The sequence below is a fragment of the Mrakia frigida genome (assembly GCF_051309035.1).
Source record: "Mrakia frigida strain ATCC 22029 unplaced genomic scaffold BDY24scaffold_26, whole genome shotgun sequence".
Lineage (NCBI taxonomy): Eukaryota > Fungi > Basidiomycota > Tremellomycetes > Cystofilobasidiales > Mrakiaceae > Mrakia > Mrakia frigida.
In genome coordinates, this window is record NW_027481255.1 from 44,996 (window position 1) to 70,501 (window position 25,506).

Sequence of the window (25,506 nt, forward strand, 5' to 3'; positions counted from 1 at the left end):
GGCGTCTTCTTTCTTCTACTCCATCCGCGGAAGCCGTCTTCCCCTCTATCTCTCGCTCACAGTCCGCAGAACACTGCCTTCAGCTACCTTCAATATGAGAGCAGCGGAAGAGTTCCAGACAAGGACGAATGGTTGGGTGAAAATGAAGGTTTGCGAGGGAGGACGTCCCGACTTGGGGCGACGCGTCGCACGACTCTCAGGAGCAGATGCCTCCCCATAATCGAGGAACTACCGTGCATTGGATACCTCGTCTGTAAATTACTTTCGGATGTGACTGAAGATCGGCCCTCGTTCGTCTTGGGGAGAAGGCGACGCGGCGACGCTCTGGTTCTCCTTCTTTCACTGAGGGAAAAGGTCGAGGAGGCCAAGCTTGAAGAAAGAGGTTCGGAAGCAAAGAATGTTACCGGCTAAGGCTCGTAAAAGGCATGCATTGTGGGAGGAAGCCCAAGTTGAAACGAAACGAAACGAGTTTCCGACGGTGGGATGGTTGCGAGTGTTGGAAGGGAGGGGAGAGGAAGGCGAGCGTTGTGGATGAGCTGAATCGTTCAGAGGTGTGTTTCTAGGGAAAGGCATCAATGAGAACGAGTACGAGAAGATTAGCGAAGAGGGAAAGGGGAACCGAAGAAACAAGAACGAAGAAAGGGCGACTCACACGACGCGATTCCCTCAGACCTCTCTCGAGTCGACCCGACCTTTCGATTCCTCCTTATGGTAGATTTGAACCATCGCCGTCTCGTGAAGGTGACTAGCGACCTGGGAAGGTAGCTCGGGCGCCCATCGAGTAAAGAACGAAGGCACCGGCTCGAACAACGTGACGACGAGGTTCTCTGCTTCCTGGATCGACGATGGGAGTCTAGGATCCTTCCAATCCTTCACGACAGAGTTTTCCACTCCCAACTGAAGTGTTCTGATCTGTTTGGCGTTGATGGAGAGAAGGGAGGAGATGATCTCGTCGTTTCGACGAGCGAGATGCTTCCAGATCCCCATCGAAAAGAGGATGTCTCGGAATCCTGATCCCTCCATCTCTCCTGCTTCTGCCAACTCTCGTTCCTCGGGATCCATATCCTCTTTGATCCAGTTCCAGTCCTTCTCGCTTGATTCCTCCAGCTTGCGAGCTAGTTCGAGGAACGCTGGATCCTCCTCTTCGTCGAGGTCCCAGATGTACGATACAACGGCGAGGGAGAGATGCTGGAGATTGGGTAGCTTGACGGGAGAGAGCTTGACGAAGAGGTTGTGATCTCCTTCTCTGTCGTAGGCGGTGTCGAAGGATTCTCGAGTGATCCTATCGAGGGAGAGAGGGACGGCTGCCTCTCGTCCGAACGAGAGGGTTTGAATCCATCCTCTTCGTTCCTTCCCGACCTTCCCTTTGGCGTGGAGGAGTCCGATCTTTGGATCGAAGAGGGAGACAAAGTCGGAGGGTTTGTGGATGGTGATGGATCTCCAGAAGAGAGGGAGGGAGAGCGTCCTGAAGGGTTTGGAGGTGAGGAGGAGCGAGGTCGAGCCCTTGACGGGAGTGGGAGGAGAGATGGGAGTGGCGACCGAAGTGGATCCGAAGAAGTGAGAGAAGATCTCGGAGAGGATGTCGTCGGGGAGGTGAGGAAGAGCCATGGCGAGGGAAGGAAGGAGGGAGGAGAAGATGATGGTTCGGGGAGAAGGAGCGTTGAGCTCACCCATCTCCTTCCTTCCGTTGACACACCTCTCTTCCCTTCCCGACGAAATTGCGCCCCGTAGTTTCCTCAGGAGGCCTTAGAGTTTTCTCCGCAGATCTAAGGAGAAAAGCTGAATTTACCTGCAACGGTGTCGAGAAACTCACGGCAATCGAGATTGCGCTCTTTCTCGCTTTGACCTTCAACCATCAACAACCCCCTCGCAAACTTGCTAGCTAATGTCTACCATTCAACCTTTCTCTAGTCGACCCCACTCCTCCTACGATCCCCGGCTGGTTCAACCCACCCATGCCATCTCTCCGCCCCTCGATCCATCCTCCCTCCTCCATCCGCCTCCCGACAGTACTCTCCGGCATCTCCTCCTTCTTCCCCTTCCTCTTCCTCTCCAGCTTACGACCTTCCACTCAACCCATCTCCTCCCTTGGACGTTATTGGACCTGCTGTATCAAGTATCGCCACCACTCCGCTAAACGTCCCTGGCAAAAAGGAAGCGAAGGGAGGAATGTTGAGCTCGCTTGAGTCGAGGGAAAGGGTCAACGAAGGAGAAGGACTCCCTCCACCTCGTTTTCTCAGAGAGTCTCGTCTTTCTGGTTCCTCCTAGACACAAGAGGCTAGGAGTTAGACTGGCAGACCTTGGAGCCGAGGGAGACGGTGGTGGCAAGGACGTGAGGCTCTTGAGAAGGGAGATGGCGAGCTCGTCGTCGCCTTGCCCGTTTCTGACTCATCCGCCTGCTGCCCTCCTTGCTCATACAGGGTCGAATAAATGGATTCATCAGCATTGTCTTCCTTCAGCGTCGACTGGTCAAATCGATTCGCGTCCGTCTTACAGTAACACACCGACTCGCCTACCCAAAACGGTCCCACCAAAGTCGAGACCTTTCTCTCTCGCGACCTCTTCGTTCAGGGCTCTGGATCAGATCAACGGGAGAGCAAGGGATCAGCACGTTAATATATGCTCCCACTTAGAATCGAGTTTCATTCCTTCTTGGTCCGACTTGCTGACTCGTCTTGAGTTTCCTCGTTTGGCTTCGCGTCTCAGCTTCGAGTTCTCGTTCACTCTTCCTTCTTCCTCACCAGTCTTAGACCGATCTCCCGTTGGTCGATGCCAACACCACCTATCAGGGAAGTTTTCGGGATCGGGAAAAGGAGGAGACCTCGAGGTCCAGAAGGAAGCCATCTATGTTTGTGAGTTTTGACGCGACGCGTCTGTTTCCTTTTCGGTTTCCAGAGCTGACATATTTGTCGCTTCCTCTTTCAGGCAACCCTCACCGGTGAGTATTTTGAACTGCTTTCCTGAAGTCGCTAGGCAGCCGCTGACTAGATTCGATGCTCTTTCCAGAGATATAGAAAGGGACCTTTACCACCTTTAACAAACACAAAATGGTCGAAAGGAGAGGACCCTTGAAATCAAAACTCAAAACGCCGAGCTCACTTCACTTTCCTCTTTGTCCTCTTTTCCTCTTGGAGAGGAGAAGTGGGAGGAGGAGGAGGAGAAGGAGTTGGATCTGGAGGGAGCGATTGGGAGGGTGCTCGAGAGGGAAGACGACGAGGACGAGGAGGGGTGGGAGAGGGAGGTGGGCGTGCCGGGGGTGAAGGGAAAAAAAAAAGATTGATTGATGAAGTGATCTTAAGGATGTTGGAGCTTTGTTGAAAAGAGAGAGAGAGAGAGGGAGGGACGCGACGGGAAAAGAAGAAGGAAACGTCGGGTCGAAGGATCGTTTCATCTTCTCGTTGTCGAGAGATTTAGAGGTCTACGAGGTTTGAAGTATCTATGCAAGAGCAAGGAAAGAAGTCATGAAAGACAGAAAGGCGCAACGAGAAAACGACAGGCGACGCGTCGAAACGAAACAAAACGGCCTTCCTCGTCCAAACCACCACCCTCCCTCCTCTCCGACCCGGCTCTCAACCCGTCCGAGTCAAAGGACCTGTGATATGTATCATTCGAGAAGGTGCTATAGGTCAATACTCGTCAGCTGGTTGGGCTAAGAAGGCAAGGTTGGGGATGGAGGAGGGTGGGAAGGTGATTTTTGACGCGACCCAACCGGTGATGCAGGAGGAATTGGAGGCTGGATTTTGGAGATGGTCGAAGGTTGGGAGAATCGTAAGCTGACTTCTGCTCCTTTTTGAACTCGTTCTGGATGATGGGGAAGAGAAGAGCGAGAGAGCTGACCGAACCGACCGCTCGCCGACGCGTCTTCTACTTTTTTTTTTTTTTTTTTCAGCCCAACGACGAGCAAATCCGACCTTCGACTCTTCCTGGAACTCATACCGCTCTCAGATCCTCCACTACTCTTGTCGTTCAGCTGGTTTTCAACGAGGAGGGACCTGGGTTCGACGGAGAGGTCAAAGATTGCCACTCCTTTCGAGAAGAAAGTCTCCTTAGCTTCGTGAGTCGACGCTTCTCCTCTTCCTTTAATCGATCGAGCGTTTCGCTGACTTATCGTCTCGACCTTGCCCTCAGATGCTGCTGCTTCTTGCCTCACCTCGCTCTACCAACTTACGAGAGGGATACTCCAGAGTCGCAGAGGTTCGAATGGAAACCCGACGGATGGTGCGTTTCTGCTCTCTTCTCGTTCTCCCTTCTCGTCGAGATACCCCAGCTGAAGTTGCTCTCTTCGATGTTCAGTGTCGGTCGTATGTGTGACGAGAAGTAAGCCCTTCGATATTCTCCTTTCTATCTCCCTCTCTCTTCAATCTCCTGATCCGACGCGTCTTCCTCTCTCCCGTCTTTCCTCTTTCACAGCTGGGACTCCCTCAAGCGGAACGATATTTCCCTCATGCGCGGAGAAGATAGTCAAGACGAGCTAGCTGATGGGATGGTCGTTCGGAGGACGGGAGTGACGTGGGAGGGAGGGCAAGGTCAAGGCTGGGTGAATGGAACCGAGACGCAGGGTTCGACAGTTCCGAAGTTCAGGCCCAATTCTTGTTCGCACGAGTCTCATTGAAGTTTTGCTTTTGCTCTCGTTACCTTTGAACGATCTTTAACGACCTACTTTGGGTCTTCATCGGAGAAAAAACCTTCAACACTCCCACCCAACTCCGCTGATAAGTTCGACAGAAACGAGGTCGTACTCCGTTCCTCCCCGACGACCATCTTCTTGATCGACCCTCCAACCAGATTTGACCTCTTCGGAACTCGCCTTTCGCCCTTTCGCAGACTTTCAACTCAACCACAGGTGAGTGGATATGTTCTCCTTGGATGCTGGAGAGCTTCTGGTTTGCTGGAGGGTGGCGAAACGAAGAAAAAGGAACGGGGAGAAGGGAGCGAGCTCGTCGACCTTTCGACCCGACTCCCTTCCTTCCGAGTTAGCTGCTCGACACGAGGGAATCAGGACCTGGGGATGCTATCCTGGATGGCTCTCGACTCGTCTCTAGGTGTGCAGAATCCAGAGGGATGTTGTGGAAGAATTCTTCAAGCTGAACTCCTTCCGACCTTCTTCCGGTCAGCTTCGACTCGTACCCTTCCTCCAACGAGAGCTCGTCCTTTACCGCCCAACGATCAACAAACTCGTCGCTCACAGGCAGCACCCACTACACTCTACGAAACAAGAGGAATCTCCTCTATCGACGCTCGAATGGCCAAGGAATCTACAGCTGAAGGGGATGGGGAAACGACAAAGAAGAAAAGGAAGGCTTCCCGAGGTCAGCTTCGTTCTGCTCCTTTCATCTCCCCGCTTCGTTTTGCTCACTCGTTCGCTCTTCTTCGACAACTCTACAGCCTGTCAGTCGTGTCAGAAAGGTGTGCATCGATGTATCTATTCTGTGCCCTGGTAGAATCTTCGAGCTGACGGTCTTCCTTCGCCTCGGTCTCCCTTCTTCCAAGCCCACCTCACCTGTAAGGGTCCATCTTCTATTTCCTTTCTCTCAGAGACCCTCTTTGACCAAACATCTATATTTTTCGTCCAACAGGCTCCGACGTACGACCCTGTGCTCGATGTATCAAACGAGGAGACGAATGTATAGAAGGAGCGAAGAAGAAGGCTCGATATCTTCTCACACCAGGTTCATCCCTCCCTCCCGCTCGTTCTTCCTCCCTTCCTCCAACAACAGCTGCTGACACGACTCCCGCTTTTCTTTCGCAGAGGAGCTCGCCGAGCTCGCTAAGGAACCTCCCAAACCCAAACGACCTCGAGTGTCGAAAGCCAAAGAAGCAGCAGCAACGGCAGCAGCAGCAGTCCCCTCTCCTCCCAAACCCACGTCACCTGCCTCGTCCTCTTCAACTTCAGCTCAACCTCCTCCACCTTCCAACTCGAATCAACCTCACCCTCAACGAAACAGCATCAACAGCTCGTCGGATCCCTCCTACCTCTACCCTCAGTATCCCAACTTCCTCCCTGCTCAGAACTCAACGACGGCAGCCAACTTCTTTCCCTCGACCTCGGCTCCCTCCTTCGACAACAACAGCATCTTCTCAGCCAACTCCTCGTCCTCTCAACCCTCGAGCAACCAACGGCTTCTTGGGATGACCCAGCAACAGCAACAGCAGTCGCAGCAGAACTTCCATTCGATCCCCTCGCATCCTCAGAGCAGCGAGAGGATGGCAGACGAGGACGAGGAAGACGACGATGACGCTTCGAGCGACGCAGACGCGTCTGGGACGACGGACGGAGTTTCAATGAGGGTGGATCCGGAGGCTAGTGATGCTGGAACAGGGATGAACGAGTCCAATGGGTTCGGAGAAGATGGTGAGCTCAGTTTTCTGTCCTCCGACGCGACGCGTCCTCTCGTTTTCAGCACTGAACCTGTCCCCACTTCTTTTGTTCCTTTTTCCCAGGATCCCATTCAAACCTCGTCAACTCTCATCTTCATCGCCTCAGCTTCGACAACGGTCAAGGCTCCTCCTCCCAAAACCAACTCCCTTCCTCCCTCCTCCCTCCTCTTCTCGGCAACGCCAACCTCCTCCCGTTCCCTTCCCCGTCGTCTTACCCCTCCAACATCCTCCAATCTCAAAACCCAGCTCCCAGATCTTCCTCCTCTCACATCTCAGACTCTCAGCCATCCAATCTCGCTCCTCCTCCTCCCGCCATCGATCCTCGAATCGTCAGCTCCAACAACGGAGGACCATCGACCTGGACGTGGGAAGGAGCTCAGGTCCCTCCTCCTTGGGAAGGCTTCCATCCGGGAGCTGGACAGAATAGCAATCATTCGATCATCCCTGTTGGGCTGAATGGAGCGTTCGATGTGATGATGGGAGGAGGACGAGGAGCGGAGGAGGATTCGAAGGGGAAGGGGAAGGAGAGGGAGCGGGAGATGGAGATTCTGGTGGCGAAGGCTTACAATGTGAGTTTTCCGGCGGAGAGACTGCTCCTGGAAGAGTGAGGAACTGACCGTTTTCCGTTCGAATAGTACTCTGATGGTTACACGAGACTTCTTGAGTTCGCCACGGAACGGTTCGTCTCGTCTCCTCCCTTACGTTTTCGTTCTCGTTCGGAGACTGACCCGACGATTCGACACGCTACTCTACAGGTTCGGTCAACTCGATACTCTTCGACTCGTTCGAAGCCTCGCTGAGTTCCGTCCCAAGATGTTGACGATGTCGTGCGTTCTCCTTTCTGCTCTTTCTTCTCCTCTCTTTGTGCGGCCATCTTCTGACCGAGCCACCTCTCTTCTTCTCTTACACAGTGCCACTCAAACTCCCGAATCCCTCGCCTTCAAAGAAGAAGCCTTCCAACGCTCGTTAAACGTTCGTTCCTCCTTTCTCCTCCCCTTTCCTCGACGCGTCTGACCGTCTCCCTCGTTTTCGTTTTGCTCCCTCGCAGGACCTCACGACCATTCTCCTCCCCCTCACTGGAACTCCCACAGCCGTCTGGCGTCGAACAGGAGAACTCGTCGCCGTCGGACAGGAGTTCTCGATTCTCACCGAATGGCCGCTCTCGGAACTGCTCTACGTCCCGAAGGAGAAGAAGGACGTTGCGAGGACGGGAGGTGGACCGGCTTGGCAGGGGAAGCATATCTGGGAAGTCTTGCAGCAGAAGAGGTTAGTTTCATCCCACTTTCGTCGAACGGAGAAGGAGGAACGAAGCTGATCTTTCGCTTCGAACCTTCCTCTCGTTTCAGTACCGTCGAGTACTTTGAGGAATTCGGGAAGAGAGCGTTCGATGGAACGATGGGAGGAGGCTTCAAGGCTCATGCGACGTTGATGACTCCTCAGGGACGAGCCGTGAGCTGTTGTGCTAGCTTTACGGTGCGAAGAGATGTGAGTTGGCTCTTTTTCTTCGTCTCTCTCTGCGCCGCGTCGAGGCTGACCTTTCGTCTCCCACCTCACCTCGTTCCGTCAGCTGTTCGATCTTCCGAGCTTGATCATCGGGTAAGCCCTCTTCCCTTCCTCCTCGATTCAAACGAACCGTCGCTGACTCTCGACCCGTTCTTTAATCCTTTTTTTTTCGCAGACAATTCCTGCCTTTGCTTTGAGCTTTTGATCTCCTCCCCTTTCTTTCTTTCTTTCGTGTCTCCGTAGCTTTTTAACGAAATGAAACGATCTCTCCATTTGTTAAGTTGTGTATTGTACAAGAAGCGCAGCAGAGTGTAGGATACTGTGAGATTGAAGGAACGACAAGAAAAGAAAGCAGAAGCAAGAAGAGAGAGAGTGGGGACGAGGGAGCTGAGCGAACCGATTGCGAGAGAGAGAGAGGCTATGCGAGGGCATAGTGTGGTGTAGTGTAGTGTAGGGTGGTGTAGTAGAACAGAGAAATAAATGAAACAAGCGGAGACGAAACCCGAAACTCAGAAAAAAAACGAAATCAAAGCGCCCCGACGCGTCGTCTCCGACTCACATCCTCCTCCTCCCCCCCTCCCCTCCTCCACCACCACCACCACCAGCGATCCTCCTCATCCTCTCCTTCTCCAGTTCCAAATGCATACTAACCATCCCCTCCATCTTCAAAACCCTCGGATCCATCCCGTTCCCGTTCCTCCAAGCTTCCACTCCTCCCCCTCCTCTTCCAACCTCAGGCACCTCCGAAGACTCAAACGCACTCGCCGGAATAGCTACAATCCCGCTTTTGGATCGTTTCAACCTCTCTTCCCGCTCCCGCGGCTCGTCTCGCAGGTGCGAAGAAGAAAGAAGAGCTAATTGGGCGTGATGGGGTTTCTTAGGCGAGCGAGAGAAGAAGAGTTTGATGGAAGCTGAGGCTGAGCGAGGTAAAGGTGGGAGGGTGTTGGTGATGGGGAGGGTTGGATCGAGGTCGAAGAAGGAGGGACCGAGCCCTGGGGAGAGGGGTGGTGGGAGGCGGTTGGAGGATTGGAGAGGTGGGGAGGTCGTCTTTGCTGGCGGACCGAGGGGGTTGGGGAAGGTTGGTAGGTTGGAGGAGGAGTGAGAGTGAGATTTTGAGGCTGAGAGAGAGGAAGGAGAGCGGGTTTGGGAGGGGTAAGGGTTCGACTGCGACGGCGACGCGTTGTTGTTTTGGGTTGGGAGATCCGGCGTTGAGTTTGCGAGGACGGATGAGTAGACTGATGGAGAACCCGACCTGGGACTCAAGCTTCGTGCTGATCGAAGGGGAGGTGCGAATCCAGGTGAGGAAGGCGAAGGAGATCGAAGGTTGTCGTCGTCGTTGGTGGTCGTTCGGTGAGATGAGTACGAACCCTGAGCTGCTGTTCGACTGTAGCTCGGCGAGGGGAGGGCTGATAGATCTCCAAGGAAAGAGCGTCGGTTGTCGTTGCTCGTTGAGATGGAGATTGGGGAGGAGATCGAGGAGGGATGGAGGGAGGCTGTCGGGGAAGAAGTGGCGAGGGAGGGGAGGTTGGTGGGGGTGGGTTTGGGAGAGTTCGAGCCCCAGGGGTTGAGGTTGAGAGCTGGTGGACGACGATGATTCGCCTTCATGAGAGGGATGGGTAGGAAGGGTGCTGATGCGAGGGAAGGTCCGACGCTGAACGAACGAAAGACGAAAAGAAAAGAAAGGGTCAGGACGCGTCTCTCCCTCTCTCGAACGAACCAAACCTCATTTCCAAAAAAAAAAAAAAACTTACTTAACCTCCGTCTCCCCACTCTCATCACTCTCCATCCCACTCTCCTCCATCTCCGTCTCCTCTTCAATCCCTTCCCCACCCCACGAGTTCTCCCTCCTCCTCCCTTGTCCCAACGTCCCTCGATCCGAGCTCACCCTGCTCTCCGTCCTAAACTCCCTCAACCCCAACCCACGTTCCATCTCCAAACCCAACGTCATCCCACTCTCCGAGTCGGTGAGGTATTCGTCCGGAACGCTGCTGAAGCTTTCCCATCCCGCGCTGAGGAGGATTTCTTGTTCTTGCTCATGGAAGACGGGAGAGACGATGGGATCGTAGTCCTCGAAAGCTGAAGGGTCAAAATCTCCCGGGGAGACGTAGTAAGGTATTTCGAAGGTGGTGGAGGTGGAGGTTGGGAAGGTCGAAGGAGGGTGCTGAGGGAGAGGTCTCGAAGGGGACGAAGGCGAAAGACGCGACGGCGAGTTGAGCGACGAGCCATAGAACGACGAAAGTCGACCGTCTTCTGAATCCTGGACTTCCTCCGACATGAGGGGCACTCCGAGAGACTTCCTAACCGTCGGAAGATCGGGTTTGTAGATCTCAGGCGTAGGAGGAAGAGGAGGTCGGTCTTGCATCGGCGGTCCTGCTCCCACTTTCCTCTCTCCTCCTCCCATCAGCTGCGACCCATCCTTCGCCTTCGCCTTCGCCTTCCCTCTCATCATCGAGCCCTTCTTCTCCTTCCCAGGCGACTGCGACTGCCGTCCAATCGGAGGACTAGGGAACGACGACGACGACGAATTGCTGAGCGGAGGCGAAAGCGTGAGGCTAAACCCGATGGCTTGGGTGAGGAGATCAGCTCGCCAGGCTTGTTGCTGTTGGGTCTGAGGGGTTGGAGGGACGACGATGGATTTTCGTCGATGGGGTGGTTTGTGGAGGACGGAGGGAGGGAAGGGTTGGGAGGTGGAAGCCGAAGGGTTGGATGGATCGAGAGGTTGAGAGCGGGAGAGGTTGGTTCGGGAGGTCCGAGTGGGTAAGGGTGGTGGATAGGGATCGGAGTCTTGCGAGTTGAAGTTGGGGAGGTTGAAACTTTTCAAAAGCAAAACCAAAGAAAGGGAACGAAGGTACAGGTCAGCAAAAACTCGACTCGACGCGTCGTTCTCGTTCTCCTCTCGTCCCCTCTTCCCAAAAAAATCGAAACCGCCTACTCACTTCTCCATCCTAACACTCCTCTCCCCATTATTCCTCTTCTTTTCCCTCCTCAACGTCCTCCCAAGGTCGTCCTCCTCTCTTTCTCCTCCCGCCCTCGTTCCCTCTTCGTCTCTCGACCCAGCACCAGCACCAGCACCAGCACCAGCACCAACGCTCCTCCCTCTTTCAAACCACCCTCCCAACCCCAACCCCATTCCTCGAGCTCTACTACTCGCAAACCCTCCTCCAGCAGTCGCACGCGCACTCGCACTCGCGCTCGCTCCAGAACTCAACGTCCTCCCCCTCTCTCTCTCCCTCTCCCCTCCCCCTCCCTCTTCCCTCAGCTCCCTCGCGTGCGTTACCCCCCTCAAATCCCCCACCGACCTCGCTCCCCTCAAAGCAGCCGCAGCCGCCGCAGCCGCCAGACGCATCCCGTTCCCTCTCGATCTTGGGCTCGACATCTCCTTGTTGCGACGCGCCGACTCTGCAGCGAGAGCCGCCAGTTCGTACTCTGACGGTCTTTGACACAAGGGAGGGAGGAAGTAGGAGTTGGAGGAGAGGAGGGAGGAGCGTTCGGAGGGGGAGAGGAGGAGGGGTTGGGAGGAGTAGACGTCGTGTGGATCCTCGATGAAATCCTGCGGGTCCGAGTAGGTTGAGATTTCTGAGATTTCCCTTCTGATCCCTGTTCCGGATCCTGATCCTCCCGCTGAGAGAGGCGAGCCATGTTGGAACGGAGGCGTCCAAGGAGGGAGAGGAGGAGCTGGCGGCGTCGCGTCGTGAATATGTTCGAGGGCTGTTCTGAAGGACGCTGCTGAGGTGCTTGAAGCTGAAGCTGAAGCTGAGCTGGCTGTTCTCGACCGGCTGCTGCGAGGTGTTGAGGGTAAAGGGAGAGAAGGAGGAGGGAGGAAGGGTGATTGAGCGAAGGAGGGAGGGAGATGGATCGTCTCTGCTGTCGGGGAAGCGGAGAGGAGACGTTTGGAGGATCGACGAGGACGGTGGAGGGACGTGCTGGTTCCTAGCGAAGGGAGTGGAAGATGAGGGGAGGAGGGTAGGTATCCGAAGGAAGAACGAGGAGGAGGAGTCTAAGGAAGGAAGGAAGGAAGGCGAACGAGAGGTCAGCTTCCTCGAACCAACCCAAAACGAGCGAAACAACGAAACAAAACCTGACCTCGAGCAAAAGTTCCTGCAGACTTTCTTCTGATCCTTCTCCGCCCATATCACCGTCATCTTCTCTCCTCCTCGTCTGCTTCAACTTCTCCAAGCTTCCTCTCCTTCCTCCTCCAGCTCTGCTCTTAATCAAAGATGACCTCGACGAACTCGCTCCGAGTCCTCCCTCCTCCTCTCCTCCTCCTCGCTCGCTGCTGCTACCGTTCCCTCCTGAGCTCATATATATACGACGACGAAGGAATCCCTTTTTGTTGAAGTTTGAAAGGGCAAGGAAGGAGGCCGTCCAAGGCGAGCTAGCGAAGCTGTTAGTGGGCGAGAGGAGAGGGACGTGTTTCCACTGCAGCGGAGGAATGAAGAGGCGAACGAACGAGAGGGAGGGTCGTTTTCTGGCTGCTTGAAGAGGGTGAGACGAACGACGAAGTAGAACAGATCGAACGTCGAGGAGTTGATGATGAGGGTGAGGAGGCAGAGAGGAAGGAAGAAGTCGTCCTGTTCAGGACAGGGGAGAGGAGGAGGGAAAACATGGGCGGAGCGGCGGGGAGGGAGGAGGAGATAGGGGCGAAGAAGGAGAGAGGGAAGATCTGGGGGTGGGAGAGTAGAGCTGTAGTAGAACCGCTCTAGGAAAGGACTTGGTATGTATCTGCTTGAGAGTGAGAGCTAGGAGAAGAAAGAACGAGAAGGGAACGGTCAAGACGAGGACGTTCAGCTCGTCGCTCCCTTCAGAATCATTCTCGAAACCACTCCCTCCTCTCGAATAGCCGAAGCCTCAGTAGCACGATTATGGACTCTCGAGCATAAGCCACCAGATCGTCACTGAAAGAAAACGAACGAGAAAGGAAGGGAAGGAGGGAGGGTCGTGAATGGAGGGAAGGAGGAGTCGGTGAGCTCGACTCTCTTTTTGATCAACGCTCGAGCTCGACGACATCTTTCCTTCCCGACCGCCTTCTGCCTCTTTTCGAGAAAATCTTCAAGTCAAGCTCATGATTGTGTCCTTGGATGCTCTTTCGCTGATGGAAGAAGACCTTTTTCTTTCTTAGATATCCTCCCACGGCGGTGGACCAAAACAAGAGGGAAGGGAGGAAACAGTCGAGCTCAACATTCATCCTCTCCTTCTTTCCCTCCTGCTCTTCACCTCATACCTTCAGTGCTCCAGCGAATATCAAGACTCGAGCACTACCTTCTATAAGCACTCAGCTTCATCCTCAAACAACTCTCACTCTCAACATACATGCTTCTTCTCAGCAGCAGCACCCGTCCTCTCAGCCTCCCTCCTCCCTCCCTCCTCCCCCTTCTCTCTCGGCTCCCTCACTCATCCTCCTTCGACTTCCCCACTCAAACGTTCATCAACAGATCACCCTCACCCTCTCTCTCCCTCGATCTCCCTCATCCAAAAAAAAACCGCTCAACTCGTTCGTGCCAGACACACGTTCTTCGCCTTCCTCCGCCCCCTCTCCCTCGACGCGTCTTTTTTCGGCCCTTTTGGGTGTGCCCACTTCCCATCTTTTATAGACTGCGATAATAACAGGGGCCCGTACTTTTCCTTGTGAAAAAAAAGGTAAGGAAGGACCAGCGTGTGTTGTCTTCTGTCTTCAAACGTCCATCTCCCTCTTCTCTTCACCTCTCTCGTTCGGTCGTTTGTTTTTTTATACCGTGCTCCAAGATGGTCCACCTCTCCCTCTCAACCCTCCTCTTCGTCCTCCCAGCCATCACCACCATCGTCCTCGCCAGTCCTGCTCGTTTGGACGTTGATCATCAAGCTCAGCTTTCCAACGCGGAGAGGTGCGGTCTCTTTTTCTTCTTCTTCGTCGTTCGCGTACTGACGGACCCTTCGTTGTTGTTGTGGAAAAAAAATGCGTTGATGAGGTAGATTCTCCCAAGGTCTCAAAACCCCTGCCAAACCAGCCAAGAAGTTTCTCGAGAAGAAGAAGAAGCGCGCTGCTCACGGTTCTCGAACCCAAACCGCCAAACGAGCTACCACCAGTGGGGTGACCATCCCCGTTGGGACGACTACGTTGTTCGGGGGCCAGGCTTGTGAGTCGTCGGATCTCTCTTTCTGTTCCTTTTTTTTTTTTTGTTGGAGCGAGCTAGACTAAACACGTGCGTTTTAGACGTCAACAAAGGCCTGGTTGGGTTCGGGACCCTCGCTGCTGATGCGAAGGATTCTCTGGGGGAGACTATTGGAGGGTGAGTCAGAACTGTTCTTTTGGGGGAGAAAAGGAGATCTGACTTTTTTTTCTTTCGTTGGGGCAGGTTGGGTTCAGCGATGGAGTTCGTCCCTGGCTCGTGGGCTCGAAGTGGGACGTCAAACCTCTATACCGGAACGCTGTGAGTCTTCATCATCTCTAACTTTCACTGAGATCAGTATACTGAAGTTCACTCTTGTTTTGGGGCCGTTTAAAGCATCACCCAGCCTGACGTGAGTTTGCTCTCGCTTTCCGTTTTCTTTTCGACGCGTCGAACTGATCATTCCTTTTGTTTTCGTTTCGTGCTGGGTTCAACAGCGAGGCCACAATACCGATACCACCACCGACTACGTAGTTCGACAGCAATACCTCGATATCACCCTGACTCCGAACTACGATACTGCGACGCAGACGTTCGAGCAAGGGAGGAAATCGGTGTCGATGACTTACTCGAAGTCACTGCTCTATTCGGATGCGGCTGGTGAGTCCAATCTAGCCCCTTTTGCGAGAAGTGTACAGACAGGTACGAAGCTGATTCTTGCTTCGTTTTATCGTTCACGAATGAAAAGGCGTTCCTGTTTCGGGACTCGACGCGTTGGGAGTGAGGGCGGCGACGGCCGACTCTCCTGCTCTTCCTATTGCCTCGGCAACCTATGATCACTTGTCTCTCGATGCGGAGGGTCTGGTGGTTAACGCTGATGGAGCGAGTTTCCTTTCCGTCGTTCCCTTCGAGAGCGACGCGACTTCAACTGACTCTCAATCTCTCTTCTCGCTCCTTCTTCTTTCTCGCAGACCTTCTACGTCAGTGATGAGTACGGACCTTACATCTGTAAGTCTGTGTCATCTTCCTCCTTCTACTTCGCTCCATTGCTGACCTTTGAACTCGTTTCGAGTTCTCCAGACCATTTCAGTGCCACCGGTTCCCTCCTCTCCACCATCGCTCCTCCCGCTGCCGTCCTGCCCATGAAGGATGGCGCTCTCTCTTTCACCTCCGATGCCTTCCCCGATACTGGACGAGCTCCTAACCAGGGATTCGAGGTACGCTGCCGTTCTCTCTCCTCGTCTTCGTTTCTTCCTCGAGGCGTCTCACTGATCACTTCGTTTTCTTCTTCCCTTCCCTCTCACTTTCCATTTGCACTCTTCCAGGGACTCACCGCCTCTCCTGACGGATCCAAGCTCTGGGCCGTCGCTCAGTCAGGCATGGTCCAGGACGGAGGAGCCGATCAAGATAACAAGTACACTCGAATCTTCGGTTGGGATTTGACCACCTCGGCTCCTACCCTCGTCGAGGAGTACGTGTTCTTGCTTCCTGTGACGAACGGGAAGTCTAAGGCTTTAGCTACGAGTAAGTTTGAGAGCTCGAGTTCGGTTTCGTCGCGTCTCGAAAACTTGACGGAGATCTGATCGGCTTGTTTTTCGTTCGTCTTTTTGAACAGGCGACTTCCGATGGCTCAACTCCGACTCTACTTCTACTACCTTCATTCTCCTCTCGAGAGACGGAAAGGGAATGGGGAACGACGATTCTGAGTCAAAGCACAAAGGTTCGTCCGGCCGCTTCCCTAGTGATCTCACGTCGCACTTTCCAAACTGACGCGCTCCGTTCCCTGCTCGCTCGCAGACTTCCTCCTCATCTCAACCGCTGGAGCTACCAACATTGCCAACACCGTCTACTCTACCACCGTCACTCCCGTCGCCCCTGGAGGAGTCCTCGTTCCCGGAGTTACGTGCGTCGCGTCTTCCTCTCCCTCCTCTCTCGTCTCTTCCTTTCTCTTCCCCTCACTTTCCGAGGTCGCAAATCTTCACTACCTTACGGCCTCTCTCTCTCCTGCTTTCTTCCGTCATCTCTTCCAGTGCAATCACCCCCACCGACTTCATCGACATCATCGACGACTCGGAGCTTGCTCGATTCGGGCTTCAGAACGGAGGAGCCTTCGACGAGACCTTGATCTCAGGCAAATGGGAGTCCTCGGCTCTCGCTAGCTGCTTGGATCCTCTCTACCCCAACGACTACTTCCTCCTGAGTTTGAGCGACAACGACTTCATCACGAGCAACGGATTCGAGGCTGGAGCTGTTTATTCGGATGGTGAGTGTTGCGAACTGAACTCTGCACGCTGATGCCTAGGGTTTGAAGGATCGGAAGTTGTTACGGGATTCTACGAAACGCGTTTGCTCAACGCGTATCGTTCTCGAAGACTCACTTTTTTGCGCCGTCGCTGACCGTAGTTTCCTTCCTTTGGTCGGTTGTCAGCCTACGGAAAGGAGGTCAACACTCAGATCTTGGTTTGGAGGATCACTGTGAGTCTATGTCTTCTCTTCCTCCATCTCTTGCGCCGCGAGAAGCAGAAGATGTCGAGAACTCTGAACTCAAACGCGTCGCTTTCGCCTACAGCTTCCCAACAACCCTGGAACCATCGCTTAGAACTTCAGCCCAACACACACAGTTCTAGTTCATCTCGGGTACTCTTTCTCCCTTTCTACTACCACTACTACTCAGCTTGCCCACACCCACACGCTCTCTTTTGTCTCGCTCTTTTGCTCTCACTTTCGTTCTTGGATCTCTGCTTTCGGATAATATCGACTCTTCTCATTTTCAAAACGAGAGCTCTTCTTTAAAGGATCGTTGTGCTAGAGATTGTACGTTTGAGGTAAAGACGAAGAAACGTTAAACGAACGAAAGGAGAAGAAACGAAACGACGACGCGACGCGACGAAGGTGCTGCTGCTCCGGATCCTGCTCGACGATGGACTGACTTCGGGGTAAGGGACCATCTTGATCTGAAAGTTCAGGAGATAGGAAGGAAGAAGAGGGGTTATTGTTCTTCGGTCCAGAGGGAAAGTCGGAATGGAACGACGAGTGAGACGGGTTTGCGTCGCGTCGTTCCCTCTCTTCCTCGCTTCGACCTTTTCTCCGCCTTCTCCTTCATCTCTCCGAGATCACAGTCAGATAGTTCTTGGCCACCATCTCTCGTTTCATTCATTTCGCATGAAAACAAACGAGAGAGGGGAGGTCAAGGGAGCTGCGGCCCTGGTGAGCTCGCTTCGCTCTTCTCTCTTCCTAATTCTCTTCAGCAGTACTCTCACTCCCAACTACCACCCCCTCAGAAATGTCCTTCACCACTCCCGCTCATCAATTTGCTCCTCACTGTCCCGTTTACTCTCCCTTCTTCGTGAGTTCAACGAGATGGGTTCGAAGTTGGAACCGTTGCGGTCGAAGCTGACTTTGTTGCTCTCGCCCTGCTTGCCTGTCTTTTCAACAGGGAGCTCTTGTGAGTGTTTGCCCAACCTGTTGATCATACTCAAGCGCTGCTTAGCTGACCAAAGACTTTCGATGCGAACAGGGAGCAGCAGCAGCGATCATCTTCTGCGTGAGTTTTCGATTGATGGTGAAGGAGTGCGTCGATCAACAAGGCTGATCCTTCCTCGTTCATCTGTTCTCTCAGGCCATCGGAGCAGCGTGAGATAGTTTCATCCTTGAGCGGATCTTTCTCATCAGTGCTCACTTTCTTCCCCTCACGCTCATCTCAGCTTTGGAACGGCCAAAGCTAGCGTTCGTTCCGCCTCTCTTCGAAGTCCCCCTTTCCTGAGTCTCCAACCTCTGACGTCCCTGGTCGTCTGCCTTTATGGTCCTTTCAGGTTGGAATCGCATCGGCTGGAGTTCTCAGACCTGGTGAGGTCGACTTTTCGAAGTCGTTTTGTCGCCACGCCTCGACGTGTTCTGCGCTAAACAGCTTGCTTCTTCTCCCAGATCTCCTCATCAAATCCTGCCTTTCTGTCGTTATGGCTGGTATCATTTCAATCTACGGACTCATCATCGCGTGAGTGACTCGACGTTCAGAGGAGGAGCTGCGTTTGTCGTTCGAGTTTCGACGCGTGAGTTTGCTGACCTCCTGCTTCGCCCTTCTCTCAATAGAGTCATGATCGCGAACAGTCGTGAGCAGCTGATGAATATTGAATAGTTTCTCTCTCCCACTTGAGCTCACAAGCTCTTCCTCTTCTGTTTAGTCGAAGCTGAGATGAGTGAGTCTCGTCACTCGTTTTCTCTCAAAATCTCGATCTTCCGAAGCTCAACCCGTTCTTTCCCTTCCCTCACAGGCCTCTTTAGATCCTTCACCTACCTCGCCGCTGGTCTCGCCGTCGGTCTCTCCGGTCTAGCAGCAGGCCTCGCCGTTGGCGTCGTCGGGGATGTAGGAGCTCGCGCAACCGCTCAGCAACCCAAAATCTTCGTCGGAATGGTCCTGATTCTGATCGTGAGTAAAAGATCAGGCACCCTCTTGAGTTTCAGAAAGCTGACATAAACCTTCCGACTCCTCAGTTCGCAGAAGTGCTCGGTGAGCCGATCGACGCGTCGACGAGGTCTTGTTTCGACGCTACTGATGAGAGCTGACCTCTTTTCTCTTTCGATCTAGGTCTCTACGGATTGATCGTCGGTCTTATCCTCCTCACGAACGGGAATGCGAACGATTTGGCTTGTTCGGCTGCTTGAGGGAGCGAGGAGGTGCGTCGAGCTCATTCTTTCCTTTCTTCTCTTTCGAAGCGGCAAACGACGAGACTGATCTTATGTTACCCTTTCGTCTTTTCATCGTCTTAGTAGCTCCCAGCTTGAGTTCTTCTTCGAGCTAAGACGAGGAGGAATGTAGACCAGAACGACGACGTCGCTCTCTTTTTCTGCCCCCCTTCTTGCATGGGCCTTCGATTCGGCGAGCAAAGTTGTCCTCACTGCTCGATTAAAAGCTACCTCTTCCGTCGTCACACTCGAGCTTCCCGAGATGAAGAGATAAGATGGAGAGATAATGAGCGAAAAACGAAGGGGTCGGAAGAGAGGATGGCGCTCGGTTGTTAGGGCCGCGAAAAAGGCAAAGGAGTTGGGGAAGGGGAGGAGAGGAGGAGAGAAACCTCAAACCTCCATCACCTCGTCCTTTCTCTCTTTCCTTTCCGTTCCCCTTTCAGCATGTCTCAATTCGTCAACTGGTGAGCCTTGTCTTCTCTCCCGACTCTGGAGGGAAGTGAAAAGTAGAAAACCTGCCTTGCTGACCGTCTATCTCTGCTCTTTCGCCCTCGCCCGATGTTCCTTCCCTTCTCCTCCCTCCTCCCCCCCAAAAGGCTCAAGTCTCCGGCTGGACGAGCTTACTTCTTCTCTACTCACTTCTGTTAGTAACTTCTCCTCCTCCTCTCCTTCTCTTCCTGTAAGCTGACCTCTTCGCTTCTTTTCCATCCATCCAGGGGGACCCGTTCGTGCCCCTCCTTCTCTTTCCTCCCTCCCAATCAGACCTCTCCCGTTCCGTTCTTTTCTGACCTCGCCCTCTCTCCTTCTTCGTTGCTGCTATGCTCCTATAGGTCGCCAACTGGGGACTGCCTCTCGCTGCTCTGGCGGATATGCAGAAGGATGCTTCTCTGATCTCTGGAGTCATGACGCCGACGATGGCTGGTTACTCGTGAGTGTCGACTCGTTCCCTTCTTTCTTTTTGCCCCAAGAAGAGTCCTCACTTCTCTTCTTTACCCTCGTTTTCTACAGGACCATCTTCATGGCTTTCGCCTGGCAGGTTCGACCTAGGAACTAGTGAGTCCTACCTCAGAGCAAGAGGGAGCTCCCTCCCTCCCTTCCCTTCGCTCCCTTCGAGCTTCGAAAAAGAGCTCATTCGTCCTTGCTTCTTCATTTACAGCCTCCTCTTCGCTTGCCATGCTACCAACGCTACCGCCCAGCTCATCCAGACCGGTCGGTTCGTGAATTACTGGTACAGAGGTGGTGAGTCTTGGGGAAGCTCTTCTTCTCGTTCTCCTCCTCCTCCGACCTTTCCTCGCTTGGAACGGAGCGATGAACCGGTTCTCCATCTTTCTGGACTCGTGTGCTGACTCTACGCTCTCTCTCTTTCCTGTCCCATCTCACTCCGCTCAGGTGTCGAGGAAGCCGAAGCCAAAGCAGCTCTCGTCAACTCCAGCGCAACCCTCACCGAGCTCAAGAAACTCCCCTCCACCCTCTCGACCGACGCTGAGAAGCTCGCCTCCTCCGCTTCCTCCACCCTCCTCGACACCAAGGCTGCTACCGACGCTGCTCTCGCTAAGGCTACCGCCCAGGCTGAGGCCGCTTTCTCGAAAAGCAAGGACGAGGGAGTCTCCATGCTCAAGGACGTTCAGTCTGGGTTGGACGCCGCGAAGGCTCACGTCGTCGCTGGAGGAAAGGATGCGCTGAGACGAGGAGAGGAGGTCGTCGAGGAGGGGAAGAGGGAGCTCGGAGTTGGGAAGCAGGAGGTGGAGAAGGTCGTCGAGAAGAAGAAGGGATGGTTGTGGTAAAGGAGTTGGGTTGGGCTGAGTTTGAGCTCGTGAGCTCGGGGTTGGGGTTTGGGATTGTCAGCTTTGGAGGAGAGCTCGTACGTACGACTAGATAGAGGGAACTGCTTACCTCCTGCTCGATAAGATTGCTTCTGACATTCTGCCGAGGAGGCGACGAAGGGGAGAGGGAAAGAGCTGAGTCGGTGTCGCGTCGTGAGAGGCAGGGTGAGCTCTTCCCAACCTTCGCTCCCCTCCTTTCCGTTCCTCTCGCTCCATCTTCCTTGCTCGGGACGAGGCAAAGTCGAATCTTCGAGCTCGAGCTGTGAAATGTGCGGTAGAGGCAGCAACGAGTTCATGAAGGTGCTTCGCCAGAGCAAGCGAAGACGGAAGAGGAGGTGAGAACCAAACCGACGCGGACGCACCTTCAGAAGGAAAACGATTGTATCGACTTCCTCCTGGATGCGTTCGAACTCGCTTTGACGGGAATCACACAAACGATGGCGAAAAGGGGAAGGAGGAGAGCCTAAGAAGAGAAACAAGCTCGTCTCGACCTCTGTTTGACCTTCAGCCCTCCTTTTGGCGCTCGTCTTGACCTCTCCTGCTACTCCCTGCCTCTCTTCGGATCTCCGAAAGTGAAGTATATCCAGATGCTAGGATGGTTCCCGATCAGCCTACCCCTATCTTTCATTATCTTTATCTCGGTAGAAAATTCGATTTCTCGCTTTGTAAGGGCATCGGCGGCGGTCTGCTTCGCCCGATTCATGATGTGCTTGCTGTAAGGCGCCATTCAAGGTCAAAAGCTGGACCCTTCCCTACTCTAGTCTGACGAAGCCTTCTCTCTCTCCCTCTTTTCTCCAACCTCATCAACCCTTCGCATCCCTTCCTCTTAAAGAATCGTTTTCCGTTCGACCTCGCCCTTTCCCTCAGCTTTTCAGCGACCTCTCGACTCTCTCGACCTCCACTTCGACTCTTCCCCCCCAAAACCTCGCTCGAGGATGCCTTCTCGCCCTACCAACGACAACAAACTCAAAAGACTCGGGAAGTGGGTCATAGGCTACAAGGAGGATGAAGCAGAGATCATCAGCAGTTCTTCCTACTTGAAGGAGTTGACCCAGAACCCAGGAGAAGGAGTGAGTGCGGTTTGAACTCCCTCTCGTCAGCAAGAAATCGGAGGGCTGACCTCTCCCCTTGCTCTTCTTCCTCCCTCTCCTTCCTCAGGTCAAGAACTATGTCAAGTCTCTATTCCCGTTCATAACTTGGCTACCCCAGTACAAGTCTGTCCAATCTCTCAATATCTATACTTTAGCGCTCTACGAGTCTCCTTCTCTCTCTCCGATCCGTCTCTCCCTCGACTGACCTTCGTTTCCCTTCCCGCTTTTCTTCCCTCCTCAGTTTGCAGTGGGCCATCGGTGACCTTATCGCTGGAATCACAGTTGGAATGGTTCTGGTTCCTCAATCTATGGTTCGCTCGTTCTCTTCAGCCTTCGTTCTTCCTTGCGTCGAACTCACCTCCCTCTCCTTTCTCCCTCCAGTCTTACGCCAGACTCGCTGGTCTCGCACCCGAATTCGGTCTTTACTCGTCTTTCGTCGGTGTTCTCATCTATGCTCTGTTCGCTAGTTCGAAAGACGTTTCCATCGGACCTGTAGCAGTGAGTCTTTCCGACGCGTCTCGCCCCGACCGTGGTCTCGAACTGACTCCGTCCCCCCCCCCTCCCTCTTCTCTTCTCAAGGTCATGTCTCTTCAAACTGGTCGAATCGTCGCCGATGTTCTCGCTGCTCACCCAGGAAGATGGGCTCCTGAAGTTATCGCCACTCAACTCGCTCTCATCTGGTGAGTTTTTCGATCTGCTCGAGGGCTGAAGATCCGAGGGGACGAGCACGCGATCTGACCAAAAAACCCTTTCTTCCCTTTTTTTTTCTTCTCTCTGCTGCAGTGGGCTTATCGTCTTTGGAGTCGGTATCCTTCGTCTCGGGTGGCTGGTTGAGTTCATTCCCGTGCCAGCCGTAGCCGGTAAGTTCTTCTCCCTCTATAGAAATCCCAACGGTCGCTGAGGCAGACGCGTCGCCGATGCCGTCGTCCTCCCTCCGCCTCTCCCTTCCTCCTTCCTTCGAGCCTTCAAGCTGACCCTCGCTTCCACCCTCTCTTTCCTCCTCCTAGGTTTCATGACTGGTTCCGCTATCTCTATCGCCGCTGGACAAACTCCTGCGCTGTTCGGAATCGCCAGCAGATTCAACACCAAGGATGCGACGTACCTGGTCATCATTCGCACCTTCCAAAACCTCAAGTACTCGACTCTCGACGCCGCCTTTGGAGTCAGCTCCCTCGTCGGTCAGTCTCTACATCTCTTTGCCTCTCTCCTTCTCTCTCAGAACCGCAGCTGACACTCCCTTCCTTTGCTCTCTCTTTTCTCTCAGGCCTGTACGCCATCAAGTGGAGCTGTGCCTACGTCGAGCGAAACTACCCCAAGTACAAGCGACTGGCTTTCTTCACTTCAGTCTGCCGAAACGCTTTCATCCTCATCGTTCGTTCGACTTTCCCGTTTCCATTCCATCTCTCGAATCAAAGCTAACGAACGTTCTCGCCTTGTTTCTCTTCAGGTCTTCACCATCGTTCGTCTTCGGGTTCCTCCATCAGGCCTCCTCGTTCAGCGAACATCAGCTAAACATTCTCTGTTTCTCTCCTCGCACAGGCTTCCTGGCAAATCACCGTTCACCTGCCCGTCGCTGAGTACCCCATCTCCGTTCTCAAGACCGTCCCCTCCGGATTCCAGCACATCGGACCTGCTCCGTTCGATACCGACTTGATTTCCGCTATGGCTGGCAAGCTGTGAGTCTCTCTTCTTTTCCATCTTCCTTCTCACCTCCCTGCTTTTCTCCGGTCCTGACTCGCCTCTCGTCTTCGCCTTTTCAAGTCCCGTCGCTACGATCATCCTTCTCCTCGAGCACATCTCCATCGCCAAGTCTTTCGGAAGGCTCAACAACTACAAGATCGATCCTAACCAGGAGCTCATCGCCATCGGAGTAACGAACCTGGTCGGAACCGTCTTCTCTGCGTACCCTGCGACGGGATCCTTCTCTCGATCTGCTCTCAAGTCCAAGTCGGGAGTTCGAACTCCTCTCGCCGGATGGCCTACTGGACTCTGTGTCGTCATCGCTCTTTGTAGGTCTCAAACGCTTCCTTCTTCGCATCTTCATTTGTTCTGCAAGCTGATTTGTCTCTTCCTCTTCTTTCGTCGTTTCCTCCTTGCAGATGCCCTCACCGACGCTTTCTACTTCATTCCCAACGCTGCTCTTTCCGCTATCATCATCCACGTGAGTCATCTCGCTAGCGCAATCGTCCTTTCGAATTGAACTGACTCTTTCCCCGTCTTTTCCTCAGGCCGTCGCCGATCTCGTCGTTTCCCCTCGAGGATCCTACGCTTTCTGGCTTGCATCTCCCCTCGAGTTCATGATCTTCTTCGCCTCCGTCGTCGTCACCATCTTCGTTCGTCCCTCTCTGCCCTCGTTGTTTCATCTCCGACGCGTCTCGACAACTGCCGAACTGACACGCTTTCGCCCTCCCTTCTCTCCTCCAGACCACCATCGAGATCGGAATCTACCTCTCCCTCATCGCCTCGGTCCTTCTCCTTCTCTTCCGAATCGCTCGACCAGGAGGCCACTTCCTCGGAAGAGTAAAAGTCGCCGTCGAGACTCAAGAGGAGGACGGAGTCGGACGATCGTTCAGGGAAGTCTTCGTCCCCATCAACGGATCCTCCAACTCCCTCACCAACCCTACCGTCAAGGTCGAGGCTCCTCCCGCCGGTGTGGTCATCTACCGATTGTGAGTTCACTCTTCTATTTTTGTCTCTCAACGAAGAACTCGATCTGACGCGTTTTCCTCTTCTTCTTTCATTCAGCGAGGAGAGCTTCATCTACCCCAACGCGTCCTACCACAACTCGGCTCTCGTCGACTACATCAAGCTCAACACTCGTCGAGGAAAAGAAGCCGCTGCTACCAAGCTCGGCGACCGACCTTGGAACGACTGTGGGCCCAACCGATGGTCGAAGAAGGCTATCGCGAAGGAGAAGGCCCTTGTTGAGGGAGAAGTGGGAGCTCCCAAGAAGGATCTGATCCGAGCAGTTGTTTTGGACTTCCAGGCGGTTGCCAACCTCGATACGGTGAGCTAGCTGCTCTTCTTTTCCGGCTCGAACCCAAACCTCCAAAAGTCCTTCGCTGACTTCCTCTTTCGTCTTTTTCCTTCGTACAGACTGGAGTTCAGAACCTCGTCGACACTAGGAAGGAGATCGAGCGATTCGCCGACGGACCCGTCAGCTTCCACTTCTCTGGAATCATCTCTCCTTGGGTGCAACGAGGTCTGCTCGCTGGAGGCTTCGGAACGGGAGATCGTTCGGCCACCCTCAGTGAAGTTGCGACCGTCGTTCCACAGGGACTGGAACTCACCAAGTCCGTTCTTCCTGGACCTCGAGAGGAAGACTTCCATGGAATCTCGTCGAAGAAGGCCCCATCGAACCAGTCCAGCACCGACGAGTTCAACGACCAAAAGAGGAGGAACAGCCAGGACTCGTGAGTCTTTCTTCCTCCCCCCCCCCCCCCCCTCTTCCCTTCCCTTTCCTTCGACACCCATCCTGACCAAAAACTTCCTTCTCCTCTCCCTCACAACAGTTGCGAGCCCCTCGTCTCCCTCCGAACCCCTTACTTCCACTTCGATCTCGAGGAAGCCGTCCGGGCAGCCTCGAAGGAGGCTCGTCTCGCCAACCAGTCGTCGTGAGAATGTCGTTTCGTTTTTTTTTGGCTTTTCCATCTTTTGCTTGATCTCGCTTTCGCTACTGCTTCACGAACCTCTCCCACACCTTTCTTATGCCTTGTACGCTCTTCATGACTTCTCCTTGTTTTTACATAGATTCTTTTCGCATGTTCCATAGATACGCATTTTTTGTACCTTCGTTTTTCGACAGTCTCCGGTTTCGTTGCGTTTCTAGATCTCTTCATGGTTCTTGCTCGCATCCTCGTTCTCTTCTTTCGGCGAGAGCAAATCAGAAGACCCATTCCTAGTTCCTGTAGACTTGAGTATGCAGAGCTCGAAGGAAAAGGA

At 53.9% G+C, this 25,506-nt stretch overlaps 8 protein-coding genes across 8 annotated transcripts; 5 read left to right on the forward strand and 3 right to left on the reverse strand.

The window, feature by feature from the left end:
- Positions 1-601: 601 nt before the first annotated feature.
- BDY24DRAFT_135257 (uncharacterized protein) lies at positions 602-1,976 on the reverse strand. Its single transcript, XM_076636037.1, has one exon. The coding sequence runs from the start codon at positions 1,672-1,674 to the stop codon at positions 667-669; it is 1,008 nt and encodes a 335-aa protein (XP_076494467.1). The 5' UTR covers positions 1,675-1,976; the 3' UTR covers positions 602-666.
- A 2,778-nt stretch (positions 1,977-4,754) lies between these two features.
- Positions 4,755-8,156, forward strand: BDY24DRAFT_396325 (Zn(II)2Cys6 transcription factor domain-containing protein). Its single transcript, XM_076641423.1, has 14 exons — positions 4,755-4,843; positions 5,115-5,309; positions 5,386-5,406; positions 5,491-5,502; positions 5,577-5,669; positions 5,750-6,352; positions 6,442-6,947; positions 7,014-7,057; positions 7,134-7,205; positions 7,290-7,350; positions 7,427-7,644; positions 7,725-7,863; positions 7,946-7,974; positions 8,057-8,156. Exons 2-14 carry the CDS (start codon positions 5,243-5,245, stop codon positions 8,076-8,078), a joined length of 1,887 nt encoding a protein of 628 aa, XP_076494468.1. The 5' UTR covers positions 4,755-4,843; positions 5,115-5,242; the 3' UTR covers positions 8,079-8,156.
- BDY24DRAFT_435895 (uncharacterized protein) lies at positions 8,129-12,023 on the reverse strand (the record flags this gene model as incomplete). The annotated part of the gene is made up of 5 exons (XM_076644199.1): positions 8,129-8,200; positions 8,533-9,532; positions 9,633-10,694; positions 11,181-11,878; positions 11,931-12,023. The coding sequence occupies 5 exons, from the start codon at positions 12,021-12,023 to the stop codon at positions 8,129-8,131; spliced, it is 2,925 nt and encodes a 974-aa protein (XP_076494469.1).
- A 1,539-nt stretch (positions 12,024-13,562) lies between these two features.
- BDY24DRAFT_396332 (esterase-like activity of phytase family protein) lies at positions 13,563-16,734 on the forward strand. Its single transcript, XM_076641424.1, has 15 exons — positions 13,563-13,742; positions 13,831-13,994; positions 14,072-14,147; positions 14,214-14,288; positions 14,364-14,379; positions 14,465-14,627; positions 14,716-14,849; positions 14,939-14,975; positions 15,048-15,184; positions 15,293-15,491; positions 15,583-15,687; positions 15,765-15,870; positions 15,998-16,230; positions 16,396-16,442; positions 16,537-16,734. The coding sequence occupies exons 1-15, from the start codon at positions 13,624-13,626 to the stop codon at positions 16,564-16,566; spliced, it is 1,641 nt and encodes a 546-aa protein (XP_076494470.1). The 5' UTR covers positions 13,563-13,623; the 3' UTR covers positions 16,567-16,734.
- A 503-nt stretch (positions 16,735-17,237) lies between these two features.
- Positions 17,238-18,629, forward strand: BDY24DRAFT_443206 (V-type proton ATPase proteolipid subunit; the record flags this gene model as incomplete). Its single annotated transcript, XM_076644746.1, has 12 exons — positions 17,238-17,313; positions 17,404-17,412; positions 17,485-17,511; positions 17,587-17,600; positions 17,672-17,693; positions 17,780-17,813; positions 17,892-17,961; positions 18,057-18,076; positions 18,149-18,163; positions 18,239-18,393; positions 18,459-18,474; positions 18,553-18,629. Exons 1-12 carry the CDS (start codon positions 17,251-17,253, stop codon positions 18,627-18,629), a joined length of 522 nt encoding a protein of 173 aa, XP_076494471.1. The 5' UTR covers positions 17,238-17,250.
- A 538-nt stretch (positions 18,630-19,167) lies between these two features.
- Positions 19,168-20,138, forward strand: MPC1 (pyruvate transporter MPC1). Its single transcript, XM_076636038.1, has 5 exons — positions 19,168-19,293; positions 19,367-19,374; positions 19,481-19,578; positions 19,659-19,703; positions 19,807-20,138. Exons 1-5 carry the CDS (start codon positions 19,209-19,211, stop codon positions 19,994-19,996), a joined length of 426 nt encoding a protein of 141 aa, XP_076494472.1. The 5' UTR covers positions 19,168-19,208; the 3' UTR covers positions 19,997-20,138.
- Positions 19,966-21,074, reverse strand: BDY24DRAFT_396339 (uncharacterized protein). Its single transcript, XM_076641425.1, has one exon. The coding sequence runs from the start codon at positions 20,767-20,769 to the stop codon at positions 20,302-20,304; it is 468 nt and encodes a 155-aa protein (XP_076494473.1). The 5' UTR covers positions 20,770-21,074; the 3' UTR covers positions 19,966-20,301.
- Positions 21,075-21,199: 125 nt separating this feature from the next.
- On the forward strand, positions 21,200-25,414 carry BDY24DRAFT_396340 (SLC26/SulP family anion transporter). The gene is made up of 17 exons (XM_076641426.1): positions 21,200-21,543; positions 21,632-21,687; positions 21,806-21,875; positions 21,946-22,062; positions 22,144-22,244; positions 22,348-22,424; positions 22,572-22,742; positions 22,829-22,935; positions 23,012-23,023; positions 23,104-23,240; positions 23,326-23,573; positions 23,664-23,725; positions 23,793-23,897; positions 23,989-24,233; positions 24,310-24,571; positions 24,661-24,977; positions 25,077-25,414. The coding sequence occupies exons 1-17, from the start codon at positions 21,409-21,411 to the stop codon at positions 25,180-25,182; spliced, it is 2,328 nt and encodes a 775-aa protein (XP_076494474.1). The 5' UTR covers positions 21,200-21,408; the 3' UTR covers positions 25,183-25,414.
- The last annotated feature ends 92 nt before the right edge of the window (positions 25,415-25,506 follow it).